Consider the following 19,808-nt stretch of genomic DNA (forward strand, 5'->3'; position numbering starts at 1 on the left):
AATCTACACATAGAAAGCGTAGCGAGGCACCCTTGGGGGCAGATCCCCGAATTCACAATCTTAGGGATGCTGCTTCCCTTTTCCCAGCACCAGGACCCTTCATGGCGGTGGGGGGGGGCTGCTGCCTATAGGAGGGAGGTGTCCCTGCCACTTTCCAACTGACCAGGCTTCCTCTGTGACACTGAGCACTCCATTCACGGGCAGACCAGCTGTCACGTGCAAAGTCTCGGAACAACCAGCCAGGAAACCCTGTGGAAAAAACCGGGGTTTATTTGTTTTCATTGTCTGGGGACTGGGTGTTACCTGAAGGTTTCAGAAGCTGTAGCACTGGGTGAGGTCACAGCACAGACATTACAAGAAAGAACTCTGGATGCAAATATCTCTGATCAAGGAAAACGCGAGTCTTTATCCAGACCTCATGCCCAGGCAACCCTAGCAAAACAGCGTTCACTGCAATAATCCTGACAGTCCAATCAACTTCCACCTGCCTTTACATCCCAGAGACAGAAAATTAGGGAGATCAATGGAGATCAATACACTATCCTGGTTTTAATGATATAAATAACAAGAATAATACTCAAATGATGACAAAGATGAATTTTGAGGGTATACAGAACAAAACGGAAGTTCTTTTGATACTGCTTACCATTTAAAAATATATTGTGAAGCTATATGCAAAGCAGAAATAGAGACACAGATGTAGAGAACAAACTTATGGATACCAAGGTGGGAAGGAGGGGTGGGATGAACTGGGAGATTGGGACTGACACGTACACACTACTATGTATAAAATAGATAACTAATGAGAACCTACTGTATAGCACAGGGAACTAACTCTACTCAATGATCTGTGGTGACCTAAATGGGAAGGAAATCTAAAAAAGAGGGTATATATATATATACGTATAACTGATTCACTTTGCTGTACAGCAGAAACTAACACAACACTGTAAAGCAACTATACTCCAATAAAAATTAAAAAAAATAATAAAAATAAAAAATATATTGTGAAGCTATAAAATAGTAGAAAATAAGTTCACTCTAGCAAACATTTTGGTAACAGAAACAGATGTTTTGAAACCAGAGCTTCCTCCCGCCAAGTCAGTTACCATAAATATTGGGGGGGTTTCTCCTTTCTTTTTTTCTTTTCTTTTGTTGTTTGTCTTTGTTTTTATTTTGACTATGCAAGCAAATAATTTATAGATCTACTACAGGACTTTTTTTTTAAGTTGGAAGTTCCTTGACTGGTGGTGGGAAATCACTAGGCATAGCAATTTGGAGAACATTTTATGCCTCCATGTTATTCTAGAGAAAACTGGTAAGTACACCTTCAAAATTATAGTCACGGGAAACCGGGTAGCAAAACACTGCAAGGTCACTGGGCTAGATCTCTGCCACAGCACCAAAGCAGTCAAGCTGTCCAATGTCACCACCTTTCAGCTGGGTGCCCACTCCAGGTGACGGGAGCAAGCGATGCAAGTAAAAAAGCACAAAGCACACGGAGGGAAGAGGCATCCTCACAAACACATGTGCACAGGATACGCACTGCTAATTACCAAGACATCTCACTTCAGAGGAGCTGAAACCACTGACACGGGAAAGGGATTCTCTCCCAGAGGCCCTGAATATTTAAGGTTGGGATGAATGAGTCCAGAATTACATTTCCAATATAATAATTACAAAATATCGTCCTCTTAGATTAAACGTTCATACCAACGTTTGTTACTTTAAAACATCAGGATGCCTCACCGGCCTTCAAAGTGCTCAAGGTGGTTTCCTGGCTGCTCATAGGTCAGGTGCCGTCTTGAGAAGGACAGGGTTCCACTCAGGACGCCCAGGACGCTGGCTGTTTAAACAAAGAACTCCACAGTCACCCAGCTGCACTGACGTACCCAAGCCCAGATCAGGGAGGACATATTCAGGAACACCCTGTCCCTGGATATTTCTGAAATGTTTAGCTCAAAACAATAATGTGCACAGAGGTCTTGGTGAGGGAGATGCAGTGAATCCATTTAGCTGTTCTAAAATCTAGCTGTGCATTCACCCAGACCACCAGCGATGTGCCCGGGCTGCGCTGTATCCCACCTCTGCCCCACTGTTCTTTTACCATGTTGTCCTTCAACATGTTATGTATTATACAGATCATCACGCAGACAACGCTGCTGCTACTGAGCATCTTCTCCATGAAACCACACGCAAGAAACGTCTTTCTGGTGTCCGTATCAGGACAAATGAGTGAGCACTCCTACAACTGGTTTACTTTCGTGTTATGGATGCTATACTTTTTTTTTTTTTTTGCGGTACGCGGGCGTCTCACTGTTGTGGCCTCTCCCGTTGCAGAGCACAGGCTCCGGACGTGCAGGCTCAGCAGCCATGGCTCACGGGCCCAGCCGCTCCGCGGCATGTGGGATCTTCCCAGACCAGGGCACGAACCCGTGTCCGCTGCATCGGCAGGTGGACTCTCAACCACTGCGCCACCAGGGAAGCCCAATGCTATACATTTTTAACTAATAACATTTTTCTCAAAGCACATGTATTAGGATGTTTATGGTTAAATCTACAGCTGAAATGTCTATCTTCATTCTCTCTCACGGATCTTTTCTACATGTTTTTCACTGATTCCATGTGGCTGTATTTTTACATTTGGTAGAAACGTTGTCACTTTTTGTACAAAGGTAGACTTTAAAGTGGGAATTAAAATAAAACTGAATGAATATGCACAAAACATTATTTAATATATTTATTGTAAACCCTTCTTTCATTAAAATATAGATTTTTCCATCCATCAATCTCAAAATATCTTTCCTGCCATGAGAAATAGCTAAAATACAATTGATGTACAGATGTTAGCTTGTCTCAAGCTTAAACCACAGCATTCAGTAAACAGCAAATTATTGTACCTTACTTGGGAATCTTGCCAAAGAATGGAAAGCAAGTGAAAAAGGCTTCCCTTCTGGCAAAAACCAATATCACAAATCTGAGCTCCCAGACTTAATTCATTCAAAAACCCAGTAGGCCTTCACTCATAATTTTAGTCACAATCATAAAACAGTTTCTCTGGCATTCGACTCCACAGGACCACTGAAGATGCACATTGTAAAAGAGCAAGTAAGGGTTGCTACAGACAAACATACTGGCATCAATAAGAATTCACAGGGAAAGGGACAGAGAAATTTAAAAGCACAAAAACAAACTAAACAAATTGGTTAAGGGTCTACATGCCCTCAACATTTTGATACTGTGAGTAGCTCTGAGAACACAACTGTCTTACCAGGTAACATAATAAACTGATGTTAAAACAATATCAGGGCTTCCCTGGTGGCGCAGTGGTTGAGAGTCCGCCTGCCGATGCAGGGGACACGGGTTCGTGCCCCGGTCTGGGAAGATCCCACATGCCGCAGAGCGGCTGGGCCCGTGAGCCATGGCCGCTGAGCCTGTGCGTCCGGAGCCTGTGCTCTGCAAGGGGAGAGGCCACAACAGTGAGAGGCCCGCCTACCGCAAAAAAAAAAAAAAAAAAAAAACAAAAAAAACACAATATCCAAAACTGGATAGCTACATGTAAAAGAATGAAATTAGAACACTCCCTAACACCATACACAAAAATAAACTCAAAATGGAATAAAGACCTAAATGTAAGGCCAGACACTATCAAACTCTTAGAGGAAAACATAGGCAGAACAGTCAAGTACCACAATGTTCATTGCAGCTCTATTTACAATAGCCAGGACATGGAAGCAACCTAAGTGTCCATCAACAGATGAATGGATAAAGAAGATGTGGCACATATATAAAATGGAATATTACTCAGCCATAAAAAGAAATGAAATTGAGTTATCTGTAGTGAGGTGGATGGACCTAGAGTCTGTAATACAGAGTGAAGTAAGTCAGAAAGAGAAAAACAAATACCGTACACTAACACATATATATGGAATCTAAAAAACAAAACAAAAAAATGGTCATGAAGAACCTAGGGTCAAGACGGGATTAAAGACACAGACCTACTAGAGAATGGGCTTGAGGATACAGGGAGGGGGAAGGGTAAGCTGGGAAAAGTGAGAGAGTGGCACGGACATATATACACTACCAAATGTAAAATAGATAGCTAGTGGGAAGCAGCTGCATAGCACAGGGAGATCAGCTCGGTGCTTTGTGCCCCCCTAGAGGGGTGGGATAGGGAGGGTTGGAGGGAGGGAGATGCAAGATGGAAGAGATATGGGGATATATGTAAATGTATAACTGATTCACTTTGTTATATATGTATACGTAAACTGATTCACCATTGTAAAGCAATTATACTCCAATAAAGATGTTAAAGACAAAAAACAAACCAACAAAAAAACAATATCCATTAGGCGACAACTAAACAAATGACTTTATGGCATATAAACTTTTATGAAAACAAGATGAAACACTCTTTTCTGCCTTCCTGCTTTAAAACAACAACAAAAAAGACAGTAAGCTGCAATTCTGATGAGAAATATTTTAATTAAGATAATATAAATGCATAGCATGAATAACAAGGTGGCTGGCAAATATGCAGCATATTTGAAAAATCAGCCATCAGGGATTTGAGGTTGAGTTTCCACAATTCCAAAATTAAGTCATTACTCATCAATACTAGGAAAAACAGAAACATGTAGTAACTTTATCAAAAACTGTTTTAGACTTATCAGGTATTAAAGGAAGGATTCATCTACTATAAATATTATTTATTTTCTCTCTTTGAATGTTATATTTTGACAGTTTTGTGAATGCAGTACAAAAAAGGAAAATATAGGGTTAATTGCTCTTTGTATAATGTCCTATATACAGAGTGGCTAAATTGTCTTCCAAAGATTCTTACCAAAATTGATGTCTCTCAAGTAAGAACAAAGAAAAGCAAACAAAACTATCTTTTCTAGGGGATTGAGTATGTAACAGAATTAAATTAAGAAATTAACAGATATTTGGTGAAAAAATTGAAACTGAGCGCTGTTAGCACTGATATGTAAAATTTTCAGTGACATTGAATCTGAAAATTGAAATTACCTTTAACTCTTTCATGAAATGGTTAAATTGAATGTTATTTCAATAATGTTAAAATCAATATTTTGGGGCTTCCCTGGTGGCGCAGTGGTTGAGAATCCACCTGCCAATGCAGGGGACACGGGTTCAAGCCCTGGTCTGGGAGGATCCCACATGCCATGGAGCAACTAGGCCCGTGAGCCACAACTACTGAGCCTGCGCGTCTGGAGCCTGTGCTCCGCAACAGGAGAGGCCGTGATAGTGAGAGGCCCACGCACCACGATGAAGAGTGGCCCCCGCTTGCCACAACTAGAGAAAGCCCTCACACAGAAATGAAGACCCAACACAGCAAAAATAAATTAATTAATTAATAAACTCCTACCCCCAACATCTTCTTTAAAAATATATATATATATTTTTCACGTGTGTTTTCTAATGCAAATTTTATAAATCCATAAAAAAATCTTTAAATAATTTCTCCCAATAAATATGAGCACATTCAAGATTGATCAAATAACTTCAATGATCTTAACAGCATAAGATCATTATAGTGCACCTATTTCCATATAAAGAAACCTATGTTTTAGCTAAAATGCCTTCCTGATCACAGCAAGAAGGGGCTGGAGAAATGAACAGAATCTACAAGAAATACCAAGATACTATAGTGATTTTAATTGTTCCAATGTTAAGAAAAAAATCAGAGTTTACCTTAAACTTTCCCCAAATACACAGAGGTTTATTTAATACATACTTTAAATCAAATTAAAGGCTCATCCCCATTTTAAAATGAGTCAATTAGTAACATCTCCCAAACTCAACCTCATTTTCTTTCTATCTGGCAAGACGGTAAGTAGCATTTAGTTTTAGGTAAAAATGGCTTATTATTCATATTCGAAATATAGTTTTAGAGAACTTGGATTAAGGTAATTGTTCCAACTGTATTTTAATGGTTAAATACTTATTTTTCAAATGAGAAACTCTCTATTACTCTTGCTTGGCTAATTTGCATTTTCTACTGTGGGAAGGGGCTGAAACATTGAAAGACAACATCTTGCTAACCTTTACAATTTTACTTTTTACTAAGAATTTTGATAGCTCTGTTTTGTTTTCCAAAGTGATGCACAAATAGTTTTAATGACAAAAAATTACACATGCACACGCAAACACACACACACACACACACACACTTACTTTGGGCCTGCTACCATCTCTGTTCAGTGTAATTATCATTGCATCACATTTGAGATCAAATATCCAGACGTGCTTTTAAGTCACAGACACAAACAATGTACCACCACCATCGACCTTTGTAAAAGCAGCCAGGGCTGGTGGAGACTAAATACAGTGTGTTCAGAGATTCTGTACAGCAAACTCAAAAGGCACGACTTCAAGCAAAAACTCCAAAGAGGGATTCTTCTCCTCAGGACAAAACCTGGGTTTCTCACTAGTCCTCTAAGGGCCTTCAGATTAAACCAATATTTTGGAGACTTTTAATTTGTGCTCAATTGTTGTATCACTTTCATGCCTTCACTGAATAGCTGATTACAGTAAAATCTCATAGACTAAAGCAAACCTTACACAGAGATTTCTATAACTATGCATCTGAGCTAGAATAAGACTAGCCTCTGAAATCAGAGCATCACAGCATATTGGTCAAAGAGACTTAACTTGTCAGGAAAAAACTAGTCTCTGTCAAGCCGTATGAAACAGAAACAAGCCCTGGTCGGCCCTCCAGGTGCAGTGAAATAATGCTGGCGTGCTTTGTTATATTTCAATTTTCAGTCATTCCTAATCAATTTACCTATATCAATATATCTAATCATTTATTTATCTTGTAGAGAGTTAAGCTTGGAAAGGATTTTTTTTTCTACTATGACCTGCAATAACAGAGCTCACGAAAATATCAAATGGTAATTAAGTTATTTTAAGCAACAGCATTCTGAAGCAGGTCTTCCCAGGCAGGGCCTGGGCCCTGGGGCCCATCTCCAGTGGGCCAGGGTCTCTGCTCACCCCAGCCAGCACCCACTGGCAGGGGCCCTGCCCCTCTCCCCCATTCCTGCACAGTGGCTGGAGGACCTCAGGTTTATCCACAAACTGTGGAAGAGAAATGGGTTACCTTCAGGTAGGCAGGACTTTTTCTACCACCGAAGGTCAAGTACTTTGCTTTTGTGATCTTTAAGGAAAGCTTTATAACCTGGGTTATGTGAGCCCTTGTACACGGTCTCTGATTAGACTCAGGAGATCCATACGTTCCTTAAGATTGTGTATAAAGTTTTGTGTGCCTAAGTGTTTTTCTGGGGGGAGCACGTTGCATCCTCTACTTCTCTTAAGGGTCCATGATCTGTACCCAAATTAAGAGCAAAGGATTCATGAGTCTGGATGAAGAAGTGACTCAGCCTGGGACCTGCAATACTGCCCAGGTGCCTTTTCTCTAGCTCCCGGAATGATCCTCTCCTGTAGGGCCCCAGCCTCAGCGGGAGGCTTGAATTAAGAACCCTATTTAAGCTAGACACTCAGGAAAAGCAGAAACCGTACTCAGGGAAAATGAACTTTGTGGTTACATACAGAGGGCAAGGGAATTCACATCAGAAAGCAATTTTGTGAGCTATCAAGACTCTAATAAAGCATATTTTTAAAAGCCTTGAATATCAATAGGCAAGAGAAATACTATATACCGACATGCTACTCTTCGCTGACAAGTGCCCTGATTTCAAAGACATTGCTAAAAGGGAAAGTATAGAAGAAGTAATAAACTTTATATAATCTAAATAAGTTATGAGAAAACATAATCTTTAAATAAAAGTAAAACTTCAAAGTGGATAAAAAATTGTTCCAATTTGGACCTGCTTAGAAGTTAAGAGTAAGCTTCAAGGGCTAAGCATTCTCTAGAGAAAAAAAAAAAAAAAAAAAGAGAGCGATAGAAAGAAAGAAACATTGCAAGGCTAACAGCTTCTTGTTACAAAAAAAACCCCTTCAAAAGCTATTAGTAAGTCTAAAATCTATGACAGATCTTATCCTATTGAGAACATGTTTGCTAGAATCTACCATCTGTTACTATCAATATGCCCCCTTTCTCTGAAGTCAGCTTTAACATTTGTTCAATGTTTAGAGTTTTTCAGAATTTATCTGCCAGGTCTTTAAAATGTATACAACTCATATAAAACCTCCTCTGAAACAACTAATTTAAATTAACTAGGCATTCAAAGTTCTTGGTTGCATTTCTGCAACAGATTGACCAACTCGTTACATGATTACCACAATTCCCTTCTTAATGACTAAAGATCACCTACTTGAAGCAGGCTGTCCAAAAACTAAACCCATTTCACTAGCCTGCAAGTTACAGGCAAGATAATTGTCTCCTTAATTATTGATATTATGACAAGATAACTGCTAGTTCTTTCATTGATTCCTCTATGTTGTCATTTGACGTGCTTCTTCCCAATCTCCCTGGCCTTCGAAAATGGAGAAGAACAGAAAGTATTTATTTTATTTATTAAAAGTGTGTGGATTATCTGGAGAAGTATAGGGAAGAATATACACTTGCTGTTCACTGAGATTTTCGTCTTCAGTTCCCAAATCCTTCCTTCACTCCTCTGATGGAGCTCTCCTTAGGAACATTCCCAGACAGCCTTGAAAATGAGAAGATCTCCTTTTCCTGAAGAGCTTTGCAACCATGCACAACGACTAACTGCACCACGTAAAGTCAGAAAGTTGGGAGAGACCTGAGCGGACCATCTCCTGCCCGATGGAGAATCACGTGACTCATAAAGTCACTGCCCTCCTACGTGCATGTGTAGAGACTGTAAGTCACACAGACAGGCTCCTCAGAGCTGGACACAGAGGTCCACCACGCTGTTCACCCTTCATCGCTCACACACAGGGAGGGAGCAGAAACATCCGGGCCTCAGGCTTCCCCTAAGGGTGGCTGACCGTCACCCAGACCCACTAATGAGGACCGTGAACACAGGATTCACCATCTTCATCAGCGAGGGATGATCCGCCACCCTGCAAGCACGCGGCTCAATGTGCAATCAAACGCTTCTGTTCTCCCCAAAGCAACATTTACGGTGTCTAGACTCATGGACGGGAACTAGCCCTGGACAGGCAGCAACAACTGCTTCACACTTTCTCAAGGGGGAGGTGGCTAGACGCTTCTCTTCCAGTTGCCTCTGGTCTTTGGATCCTAAGCTTGCCCTCCGCAGAAGGGGACCTCTTGAAAGTCCTCTGCTGAGAAGAGCAGGCGGAAGCTGCCCTAAGAGCACACACTCTGCCTGGGAGGGAGGATGGCCTGCATCCCTGGCAGGCATCCAGAACCTGCACCTCTGCATCAGCACCGCATTGCTGCCGCGGGACCGCGGTGCCTCCCACCCCTCCCCACCCTGGGTGGCCATCTGCCAGTAGGTGCCCTCAGGACACTGCAAACTCTTCAACGCCTATTTGGCAAAAGACTCTCAACAGAGCCCAGAGATTTACCAGTTCAATTCATAAAAGCCATAAGCTCCCTTTCAGAAAAGCCTCAGCTGCTAAAATGCTGTGAAGGGAAGGAAAGGCCAAAAGAGCTCTATGGTCCCCCTTTATTAAGAAGACTGCATCCCTTTAAAACCTTAACAGTAGGCTCTCTTTCTGCACAGACATCACCATCAGATGATCTTGAGCACCTGAAAAATGTGATTCCATCCCTACTGAGAAGACCAGCAGAGTCCTTATCAAACTGGCAGATGGAAACAGGGACCAGGAGGGCTTGCTCTGTCGTCCAAGGCCACACACCCGAATCTGCCACACCCAAAGCACTGCCTTGCCCTTTCTGTCTGGGCTCTCTGGTCCCCTTATTCGAGCAGGTTTCCCTTCAGTCCACAGCTTAACGTCGCATAAAAACATAGGTATTTCCACGACGTGCTCTAAAATCAGGGCTGTCGGTCACGGGAAACCTGCCCTCAGCAGCCTTTGTCTAAACACTTCGAAATAACAATCTACAGACAAACTTACAACTTTCTGTTTTTAAGAAGATTAAACTAGGAAGCTTTCTGATTTCAGGAAAATTCAGTAAACAGGGAAAACAACTGCCTTGGGTCAATCAGAAAGGAAAATGCATACTTTCTGACTTAATTGTCTATTGTACATACATCAAGTCGAGAGTTAAATACTAAATTGTAGACAACGAAATGTACACTTCAGATATTCATTTAAAACATGAAAATAACTTCATATAATGCAACTAGAGGATTACCACTGCATTTCAAAATGATAATATATCTGTGTAATTTCCATGTTCAAAGCAAAACATGCCTTATTCTCTACTGATAGAATCTAAATGAAGCATTTTAATATCTTACTCTTTTGGATAATTAAACAAATATTCTGTTAATTTTACATTTATGCATAAGATTAATATTAGAGCTTAGTTTACCTGTTCTTGAGTGCAACGTATAGAGTAGAAGCTGTAGAAACCCAGCAAACATAACAGCAGCATCAGAGGAGTTAAACAGAGGCTGCTGGCATCAGATCACTAAATTGTAGCTAGCAACGGCAGCAAATTCACAACACAATACGTAATCCACGGAAGCGCAAAAGAAATGTTAAATAACAGCCCCTGTGGTCCTTGCATTCTAAACCAAAACCAAAAAAAAAAAAAAAAAAAGCCTGTACTGTCCAACATTCTACAACGGTGACACTAAACAAGGCCATAAGTGCTGCTGTCATCAAAACAGGTCTCCGCAGCGTGCAGATCCTCAGTGATTACCGCATTACTGATCTATAGTGCGCTGTGCTATGCTAAAGAGGTCCCCACTCTAGCAAACACCAAAGCTCCAGTAGGTCCCTGATTAACCATTTCCTAAAACAATGCACAGACGATGCTACCTTCCTGCAGGCAGAGACTTGAAACACAGTGGTCCCTGAAAGCCAGCACTGGAGAGAAAACTCAGGCAGAGGCTTGAAAAGGCCCTCCTCTTATCCCCCCAGGGACATTTCATGGAGACACCCAGGGGCTAAGATGACAAAGGCCAGCAGCCCCCTGCTGGACCCCAGAGCACTCACCTAAGATGATTTAGGTCCAATCTCATTCCCTGGCCGTGGTCCTGCCAAGCCCGGTGAAACCCATCGTTCCCTCTTCAGTCTCCTTACCTGAGACCTTACTCAGCCCAAGGACGACTGGCAGAAGGAAGCTTAAGCCAGGAGTGCGTGAGCAACTGCCGGAAGTAGGACACAGCGCTTTGTCCAGCTGTGCCAGCCGGCCAGCCGAGCGCTCACCGGGGATCGTCTCCAGGGGGCAAAAGGACAACCCAAACTGGTGTAGCCAGGAGTCGAGGGGAATGGGGTAGGCTCATAGCTCCAGTATTTTTAAAGATGCAGGTCTCTGATGACTGTGCAATCACAACTCACGGTCCACTATACTTTTCTCACTGAGACGGGATCACCATCTTCTCACCAGTTCCCTAACATTTCTTTTTTTTCTCTTTTTTTTTTTTTTCGGTATGCGGGCCTCTCACTGTTGTGGCGTCTCCCGTTGCAGAGCACAGGCTCCAGACACGCAGGCTCAGCGGCCATGGCTCACGGGCCCAGCCGCTCTGCGGCATGTGGGATCTTCCCAGACCGGGGCACGAACCCGTGTCCCCTGCATCGGCAGGTGGACTCTCAACCACTGCGCCACCAGGGAAGCCCTCCCCAACATTTCTTGATCCCCCTGGACCATATACCACAGAACAGCTGCTTTGAAATGATGTCGCTGCTCCAATGTCATGTTTATTGTGGTATATCATTCAGTTTCCAGAAACAACGAACTTCTCTAGTCTAATCCACTAGGGAATATCATTGAAAAGTCGGGGCAGACTGCTTCTAGTTTGTTTTAGAAGACGAAATGATCAAATGATAATAGAGAATTAAGACCCAGGTTTTGTTTATTTAAACTAAATGCACTGTGTTTGCTTAACTTATAGATACTGGTCAAAAATAATTACCAGATAAGGAAAACATTAATACTGAACTATGGATCACTCATCGTCACCAAAGCAAGTGCAAAATATGAGCCTGAAACAAATGGACTAATGCGAACATTGTTTTCTCCTCTTAAAAAAACAGCTTTGGGATCTCTACTTAGAATCTTTTTTTTTTTTCTTTACCCCAAACTTCCAAGTATGCTTTCATAAACTTGCTTGAATAAAAATTTGGCCACATGGTTGCTGGCTGGAAAGAGAAAGGGAAATAAACATTAGGTGAATGAATCTCTGTCAAATCTTGTGATAAACAGGCATGTTAATTGTGTTCATTTCTTTTTCACAGGCATGTGGCAAAGTCAATATTATTTACCCCATATTACAGATGAGGCTCAGAGAAGCCAGTTAACTTGCCCACGTTCACGTGGTTTACCACTAGTAGAGCTGGGATTTGAACTTGTCTTCGTGTGATTGGGAGGCCCAGCTTTCCATGACACCTGGTAGGTAGGAGCTGCTGTGATTATATCTGTAGGTCACCTCAAAGTTGTGCCACCTTTTGTGAAAGTGCCAGTGATTTGGTGTGGAAAGTAGTGAGGCCAGGGGGCTGACATTTATCCACCTCCACGTGCCACCTGTGGGGCCGGTGACGATTCTCCAGGCAGGTTTATGGGGCGAAACTTACGGGGCTTGGATTGGTTTCTTCCACTGTGCCTCTGTCATAAAGACGCACAAACAGCAGGGTCTAGAGACGGACGAATACCAAGGAGAACCAGTGGAAGGAGAATCAAAACCTTCAACAACCAATGTACCCAAGTCCATCTGCTGAGCCTGGCACTGCAGAGCTTGATTCGAAGGAAATATAGGAGTCTGTGGATCTTATATGCTTATATAGGCAATGGAATTAAAGCACTTACTTACACCACATGTGGCTATCGTCGTGCCTGACTTTTGATATATTTCTTTTTTGTATTTCTCTTCTCCTATTTCTTTTTTTCCTCATTTAGCACCTGGAATGGGCTTGTTTCAAATGATAAAATCATTTGAATGCTAGCCATCTAATATCTACTTCTCATTCCACCTTATACATTTATGTTAATTTGCTGTAACTATCTTGAGTCCCTTACATGGTAACAAATTTTATTTCTAACCAAAGATGTTTGATAAACCAAGTAAGGTCTCTGAAATGGTACACACAGCTTTCCTAATTACAGATTCAAAATAGAGCCTCAAAATTAGGAGGGGCTAATAAGGTTGACCTTGTTTTAAAGGACCTTTCACTCATATCTGGGTACCACATACTCCAAGAATGAGTAATGAGTGTCCTTCACGGAGGCCACTGTCCACGTGTAAGTAGGAAAAATAATCCTAACTTCACCCGTCAATTCAGAAATTTATGTCAACAATATTTACTCATTGAAAATATTTCTACCACTCTGTCCCTTTTGCACCACCCGTATCCCTCTGGGGCTGCATGTTTCCTAGCCTGCCACTCAGCTGTGACACCACTGCCACTCCAAAGACCAGCAGACTAATTTCTCTTAGGAGAGAACATACAAGACCTAACATCGACCGCAATGGTGAGCTTGCTTCACATATACCATCGACCTATGGCGCTGTGGTCAGCATCAAGGCCCATGTTCGTGGAAAGCCTTCAGCTCTTTCACAAGCACTCAGAATCCATTACTTGGAAAAAGTGACACAAACTTCCTATTTGGGGACTGATTTCCTGCTAATAATGACTCCAACTTATGTCTTTCTCATTCTTTGTTTGAACAGGCGATCACAAAGCACAGAAAACGTTGACTACAAACAAAAGTCATGCACACAATTAAACAACTAGTTATTGTTTTCCCTTATTTTCAGAGAACAGTGACATTTAATATTTACATGCTTCTGGACTTAGCTATTACGCAAGAAAACAAATCACAAATTTGATTAGTCATCTTAAAGTATTTAGGGCTATCTTGTAAATCTCATCATGTCTTTTCAGAGAGAAAGACTGACGATCAAGTTGGTAGCTGGAAACTTGGCTCTGTTGAGAAAATGGAACAAAATCACATCCTACCTGACACACACTGGGAATATTTACTGAGGAAAGACAGAGAGAGAGGGAGCGTTAAACACAGACTTGCGTCTAACCAGAAGAAACAATGAAGTGGGATTCCCATGCCCCAGACTCTGGTCCAGCTTACCGGCACCTGCTCTCGGGGCCTCCATGGTCCTCTCTTCAGGGTCTGTAGCCCTCACATCTTCCCACCCTTCTGAAGACACGGGTAGGCCGGGGGCACACATGACAGCAACTCGCAGAGAAATCCAGCCTGGGGACTGTCAGCCTGGCTTTGAAACAAGTTCAGGATCATCCAGGAAGAGCACACAGTGGCTCCTCCTGCCCTCAGCTTAGGCTGTTGAACCACCCGGAGGTCAGGAGCAGCAGAAGATGGAAGCGAAGGGATGCTGGTTGAGCAGGAGAAAGTCACTCTGCATGACCGGCTCAGGTCATCGCGGGCACTGAGCAGCTACGCAGGCACCGCCTGGATAGGACACCGTGCACAAGCCTCCAGGCCTAGTGGCCTGGAGCCTGGTAGCACTTACTGAGCAGAAGCATATTGGCATCTCTGTTGGCTTTTAACCAGATCCACGGGATTCAGGAAATAAGCTCTCTGCCAGATGACACTGCTCCTAGCCATTCCTTCTGTTTACTTATCCCCCAGTCACTCTAACTAGTGTCATTTCTCCTGCTGTGCACTTATTTGTGGAGAGGGCTAAATAAAGGACTTTTATGACAACCAAATGGCCATTAGCCCATAGGATGACTTCTTAAAGCATAACTCTTCTGCTTTTGTGAAGTACTGTTAAAATCAATTAAATAAGAGCATTCCTTATTATTACAGCTCTGATTTGTGAAGAAAAAAATGTTTTGTTTCTTCCTGAAGAAATATTTGAGGTTAGGCTATTTTTGTGCATATTATATATTCTTTATATATTTTCCTCCTATTACATAAACTTTTAAAGGTAGGTTCCCTCTTCCTATTGTTGTATTTTCCTAGCAGAGGCAAATACATACATATATATATATATATATATGTATGTATATATATATATATGTGTATATATATATATATATTTGTATACATACACACACACACACACACACACACATATGGCTCTGGGATTTTTTTCTACTATATGTGACAGGGTACAACAGTTCCAGACTATGAAGAGCTATACCTTCTTTTAGATAAGATGCAAACTCCTACTTTATGGGAAAAAAAGGAATTAAAGGATTATATTTTCCTCTACCATAATGAAAACAAGAGGTACACATAATTTTAATTTAAGCATACGAATGTGCAGGTAATCATTACTTTTTTGGATTTTAATACAGATAATGCTGTAAATTGTAAAAATAATGTATATGCAGGTATTTCATATTTCCTAAAGCATGTTCATGGGTTGTAGAACAAATCTGAGAGGTGACCAGGATGGAGAGCATTACAAGAGAATCAACCATTTATGGAAACAAATATGAAGTAAATACCAAGACTGGTCTGTCCTGGAAACTAAGCTCCCACATCATCAACCCAGTGCTTCCACTTCACCAAGCTTTCATATTCAAATTAAACTTCAATACTAATACAACAGGCAGAAAATAGAGGTAAAAATTATTACAATCAAATGCCAATATTGTTAATGTTGAAATATTAATCCCATATAGTACTCTGGAAATCAGGTGGTTTTTTTCCTCCACAGTCCTAGTATTAATTCAAAAAAAATCTGATTTAAAATCCAAATCTCTTACTAGCACACTTTGAAGTAAAAATCGATATGTATTGAATTTCTAAGTTCTATATAATACTAGTGTATTAAGGAAAGTAGCACTGAAATACTGCACAGTAAATGTATATATTATTCCCCAACAGACTTGTCTATGTAATGTCCTTGACTGCTCACAATTATATCTTATAGAAAAAGCAAGGTATGCTTCCATGTAGACAAATATACTGAGTAATTTTAAATAATGAACTAATAAACTACATTGCAAACGCCTGATGGGATGTAAGTAAAGCATCTACTTCTCTATGGGGCTACAGACAGAAGACCGTCCAGGTGGAAATAACACCTTGCCACTCTCTCTACTGGTTTTACCTGTTTTGTGAGCCACACTGTATTGTTTTAATGCATCAGCACTTAAGAATCAGCAGCAGGACAAACTTTGGGCAGAAGAGGATAAATATATTGTCTGCCAGTCTATACATGTGTAAAACCCATATCCTCTTAGTAAAATCAAGGTTCTTAATCTTTACCAGTAGCAGAATACATTCTCCATGAAAGTTTATGCCATAAACACAAGTTCATGCTCTGAGATATTTCCATTGACTAAACTAAATCCACACGGACCTCTTCATTGTTTTTCATTTCCCTGTAGGTCTTAAAAGGAGAGTCTATGCTGGACTTTATCTTGTTATTCCTTGCAAGTTGCACTGATCCTTGCATGCATGCATTCATAATTTCTTTCATCCAGCAAAAATTCTGAACAATGAGTATACTAAGCACTAAAGTAAAGAGAAGAAAGCTAAGCCAGGTCTCTGCCTTGAAGGTTGAACGCTATTATTCTTCCCATATTACAAAGGAGGAAACTGAGGCTTACATATAAGTGACACATCTCATCAGTGGCAGAGGAAGAATCTGAATAACAATAATAATTGAAGCTAATCTTGCTTTAGATCACACATCTTTAAATTTGGAAACTAATGTTCCCTAGTATTAGTATAAGACTGTGCTCTTGGTGGTTTGTGATTGAGATCAATGAAGCTACACCAGTTAAAAGGCACAGGATGCTACAGGCTGAGGTCCTTCATGAGGCTCTGGCATTGCTCCATGCCTTGACCTCAGAACAACAGTTTATGGAAATGTTAACAGATGGTGCACAATGAAAGTGACCCTGATTAAATGTATTCAGGACGCACCGCATCCATGAAAGGTGGTGAGAAGTCCTACATGAAGGAAATTTGTAGCCAAAGTTAGCACTGGCCAAACTTACTGATATTTGAGCACAAACACTTATTTTTGGCATCACACTTACTAAACCTCTCACTGCTTTGCAGAAATACTAGTTGGAGAAATGCTCTGTTATTAATACTGTTTATTTTGATTTGTTAAGACACCCTAAGCAAAAAGCAAGGGAGGTAAGTATTGGATTCCATTTTGTAGATTCCGAGTTGATGTTCAGGACCACATAGACCTTTCGGGCAGATTCTGTAGGGACAGGCACTGTCCCATGTCCTGCTCTGTCGCTGGGATGTCTGTGACTCTGCCGTCATGAAGCCCCAGCCCAGACACCCTCCCTTCCTGACCCACATGGATATGCTACTGTATCAAGGTCCTCCATTTACTGAGATCTACATACCACACTGAAACAAAACTTGTGGGGGATTCTAAGTTACAATAAAACAAACAAAACAAAACACAAAGTTCACCTGACATCTTCTGGGAGATCCTAATTGTATGTGTAATAACTCCATAAAGCAACGTTCGAAATACAACTAGGGGCCTTTGTGGGGATAACAGTAGCAGTACAGCAGGCAAGGTTAGTTCTAAAGACATGAGAGTGAATAAAAGGTTAGGATTTGGGGAAATAATATATCGACCTCATTTCTTTTCCAGGACTGAGAGCTTCTTTCACACGTGCCCTTTCCTGAGTCATAAGGTTGCAACCTATCGGGATTTATAGTTTTCCCACAGGGATAGGTTGGAGTCGGGAAGCAACTCCGTATATAAACTGTCCAGCCTGAGAAAGTTGTGGAAAAAGGTAAAAAAACACAGAAAGAATGTCATGCTGTCAAGTCTCTGCTGGACTTCAAATCACCCTGAAATTCTGAAACACACACACATGAAAATCATTGTGTTCAAGTTGTTCTCATGACACCATTTGCTGTATAAATGAATACAGGTCCCCTAGGAAAGTTGCTGTTCTGTCTCACAGTGTGTGAGTGAAAGGGCTCCCCCAGGGAGAGCTGGTCACACCACTTTCCTTGATCTGTGCTGTCTTCTAAGCTGGTGGTTCTAGGCCTCCCAGACCATGCTCCACACCTTTATCTGGGCATAGAATAAAGGGGATCCGAATAGCAAATATGCCAAAAGGTCAGGTAGTGGTAGGGTATGGGCCAAGGTGTGGTGGGAACATTTCAGGGAGGATCTCTTTAGGGAGATTAGGGGAAAAGATGAGTGGGCTATGAAAGGGAGAGGCAAGAGAGAAAGAAAAGGTGAATCACTGCTATGGGCAGTGATTACTTTGGAAGCCCAACTCACCCACCACAGAATGTTTCCTCAATCCATATCCTCTGACTGATGCTACACATTTCCTAGAGGAGACCTAGCAAAGCAGGACAAGTGGAAATTGAGTGCTAATGCCCTTAGCTGCAACATGGATAGCCCTAGAGATGATCATATTAAGTGCAATAAGTCAGACAGAGACAAATACCATAGGATATCGCTTATATGTGGAATCTAAAATAGGACATAAATGAACTTACCTATGAAACAGAAACAGACTCACAGACATGTGGTTGCCAAGGGGGAGGGGGGAGGGGGACGGAATGGGAGTCTGGGGTGAGCAGATGCCAAGTATCATACATAGGATGGATCAACAACAAGGTCCTGCTGTAGAGCACAGGGAACTCTATTCAATACCCTGCGATAAACCATAAAGGAAAAGCATGTGAAAAAGGATGTACATATGTGTATAACTGAATCCCTTTGTTGTACAGCAAAAATTAACACAGCATTGTAAATCAACTATACTACAATAACATACATTAATCAAATAAAATGAAGTGAAATTCAGTGCTTTTCTTGGTGCTGAGATATTTTAAAGGATAATCAGAAGTTGACCATTTCAGCCTAAAGTCTGGTGTAAATGCTTCAGCCATTACTGCCCTGCTCTGTAAAACACAGAAAACATGTCAAAAGAAAAAGAAATCCAATTGATAAAGTCCAAACATTGGTTCTCTGGGGGCCATTTCTTAGCACCTGTCTGTTCTTTGGAACTTAAGCCATTGATTAAAAGGGAATGGAAGTCTTTTGAGCTTGAAAATATCACTGACCAAGGACCAAATGTAATGTTAATTTCTTGCCTTGAGATTAAATAACAATGTAGGCAATATAAATTCAGTCTACAAAATCTACCTTAGGAACAGAAAATGTGATTTCAATTTCTTACAAGAGATTTACTGTTTTTTCACCCAGGGTTCAGACAAAAACAAGGTTCCTCATTTACCCGAGCTGTGTGAAGTTTCATATTAATTTTCTTTTCCTTGTGGGGGAAGCTCTTGGAGGATCACGGTTTCGTGCAGAGATTCCAGTTCCAATTACCTGCCTCGTGCAGGGCAGCACTGCCCCTCACAGCCCTTGGCTGATCAAAGCCCCAGGCACCATGAGGTTTCATTCAACCAGAAGCCTTGCTGAAGCATCACCCCCTGTCCTTGCGTATATGGTTTTCCAGTTTCATTTCTGGCATTTGGATGTTTCTCTTTTATGCAAACTCAGTGATGCCTTGTTAAATAAATGTTATCTAGATCCACCATTTATAGGTTTTTGGCAGTGGAAATTGGCTCTATTTGTTTTTAATTTCCTTAGCTTAGGCAACCTTGTAACTATAAACTGGAAATAGTTTCAAATGGTGTGCTACTTGGCGTTTTCACTTTGCTATGATGGCCGTTTAAAATCTGATTGGTAAGTTCAAAATCCATTAAGGGGATATATTTATTTGTCTTTATAGAACTATAATTCAAGCAATGCTATCTGGTGAATAATGATAGCTTTTTCTATTAACCTACGGCCTAAATACATAGATTCCTGCAGTCATGGACATGA

At 41.3% G+C, this 19,808-nt stretch overlaps 1 protein-coding gene across 45 annotated transcripts in view; it reads right to left on the minus strand.

Moving 5' to 3' along the window:
• Positions 1–19,808, minus strand: part of LOC308626456 (regulating synaptic membrane exocytosis protein 1-like) — a gene marked incomplete at both ends in the record, with an annotated part of 216,998 nt that overhangs the window by 177,120 nt on the left and 20,070 nt on the right. For 39 of the 45 annotated variants that reach the window (XM_081251537.1, XM_081251514.1, XM_081251513.1 and 36 more), the window contains one exon: positions 14,129–14,228. The exons of 1 other annotated variant lie outside the window; for it this stretch is intronic. In XM_081251537.1, coding sequence (XP_081107663.1) covers positions 14,129–14,228 — 100 coding nt within the window. Of the gene's footprint in view, positions 1–10,411; positions 10,464–14,128; positions 14,229–19,808 lie in introns of those variants that run through there. 5 more of the 45 variants (XM_081251532.1, XM_081251515.1, XM_081251531.1 and 2 more) reach the window with 1 other exon arrangement.

This window comes from Mesoplodon bidens (genome assembly GCF_964165515.1).
Source record: "Mesoplodon bidens genome assembly, chromosome: 12".
NCBI classification, from domain to species: domain Eukaryota; kingdom Metazoa; phylum Chordata; class Mammalia; order Artiodactyla; family Ziphiidae; genus Mesoplodon; species Mesoplodon bidens.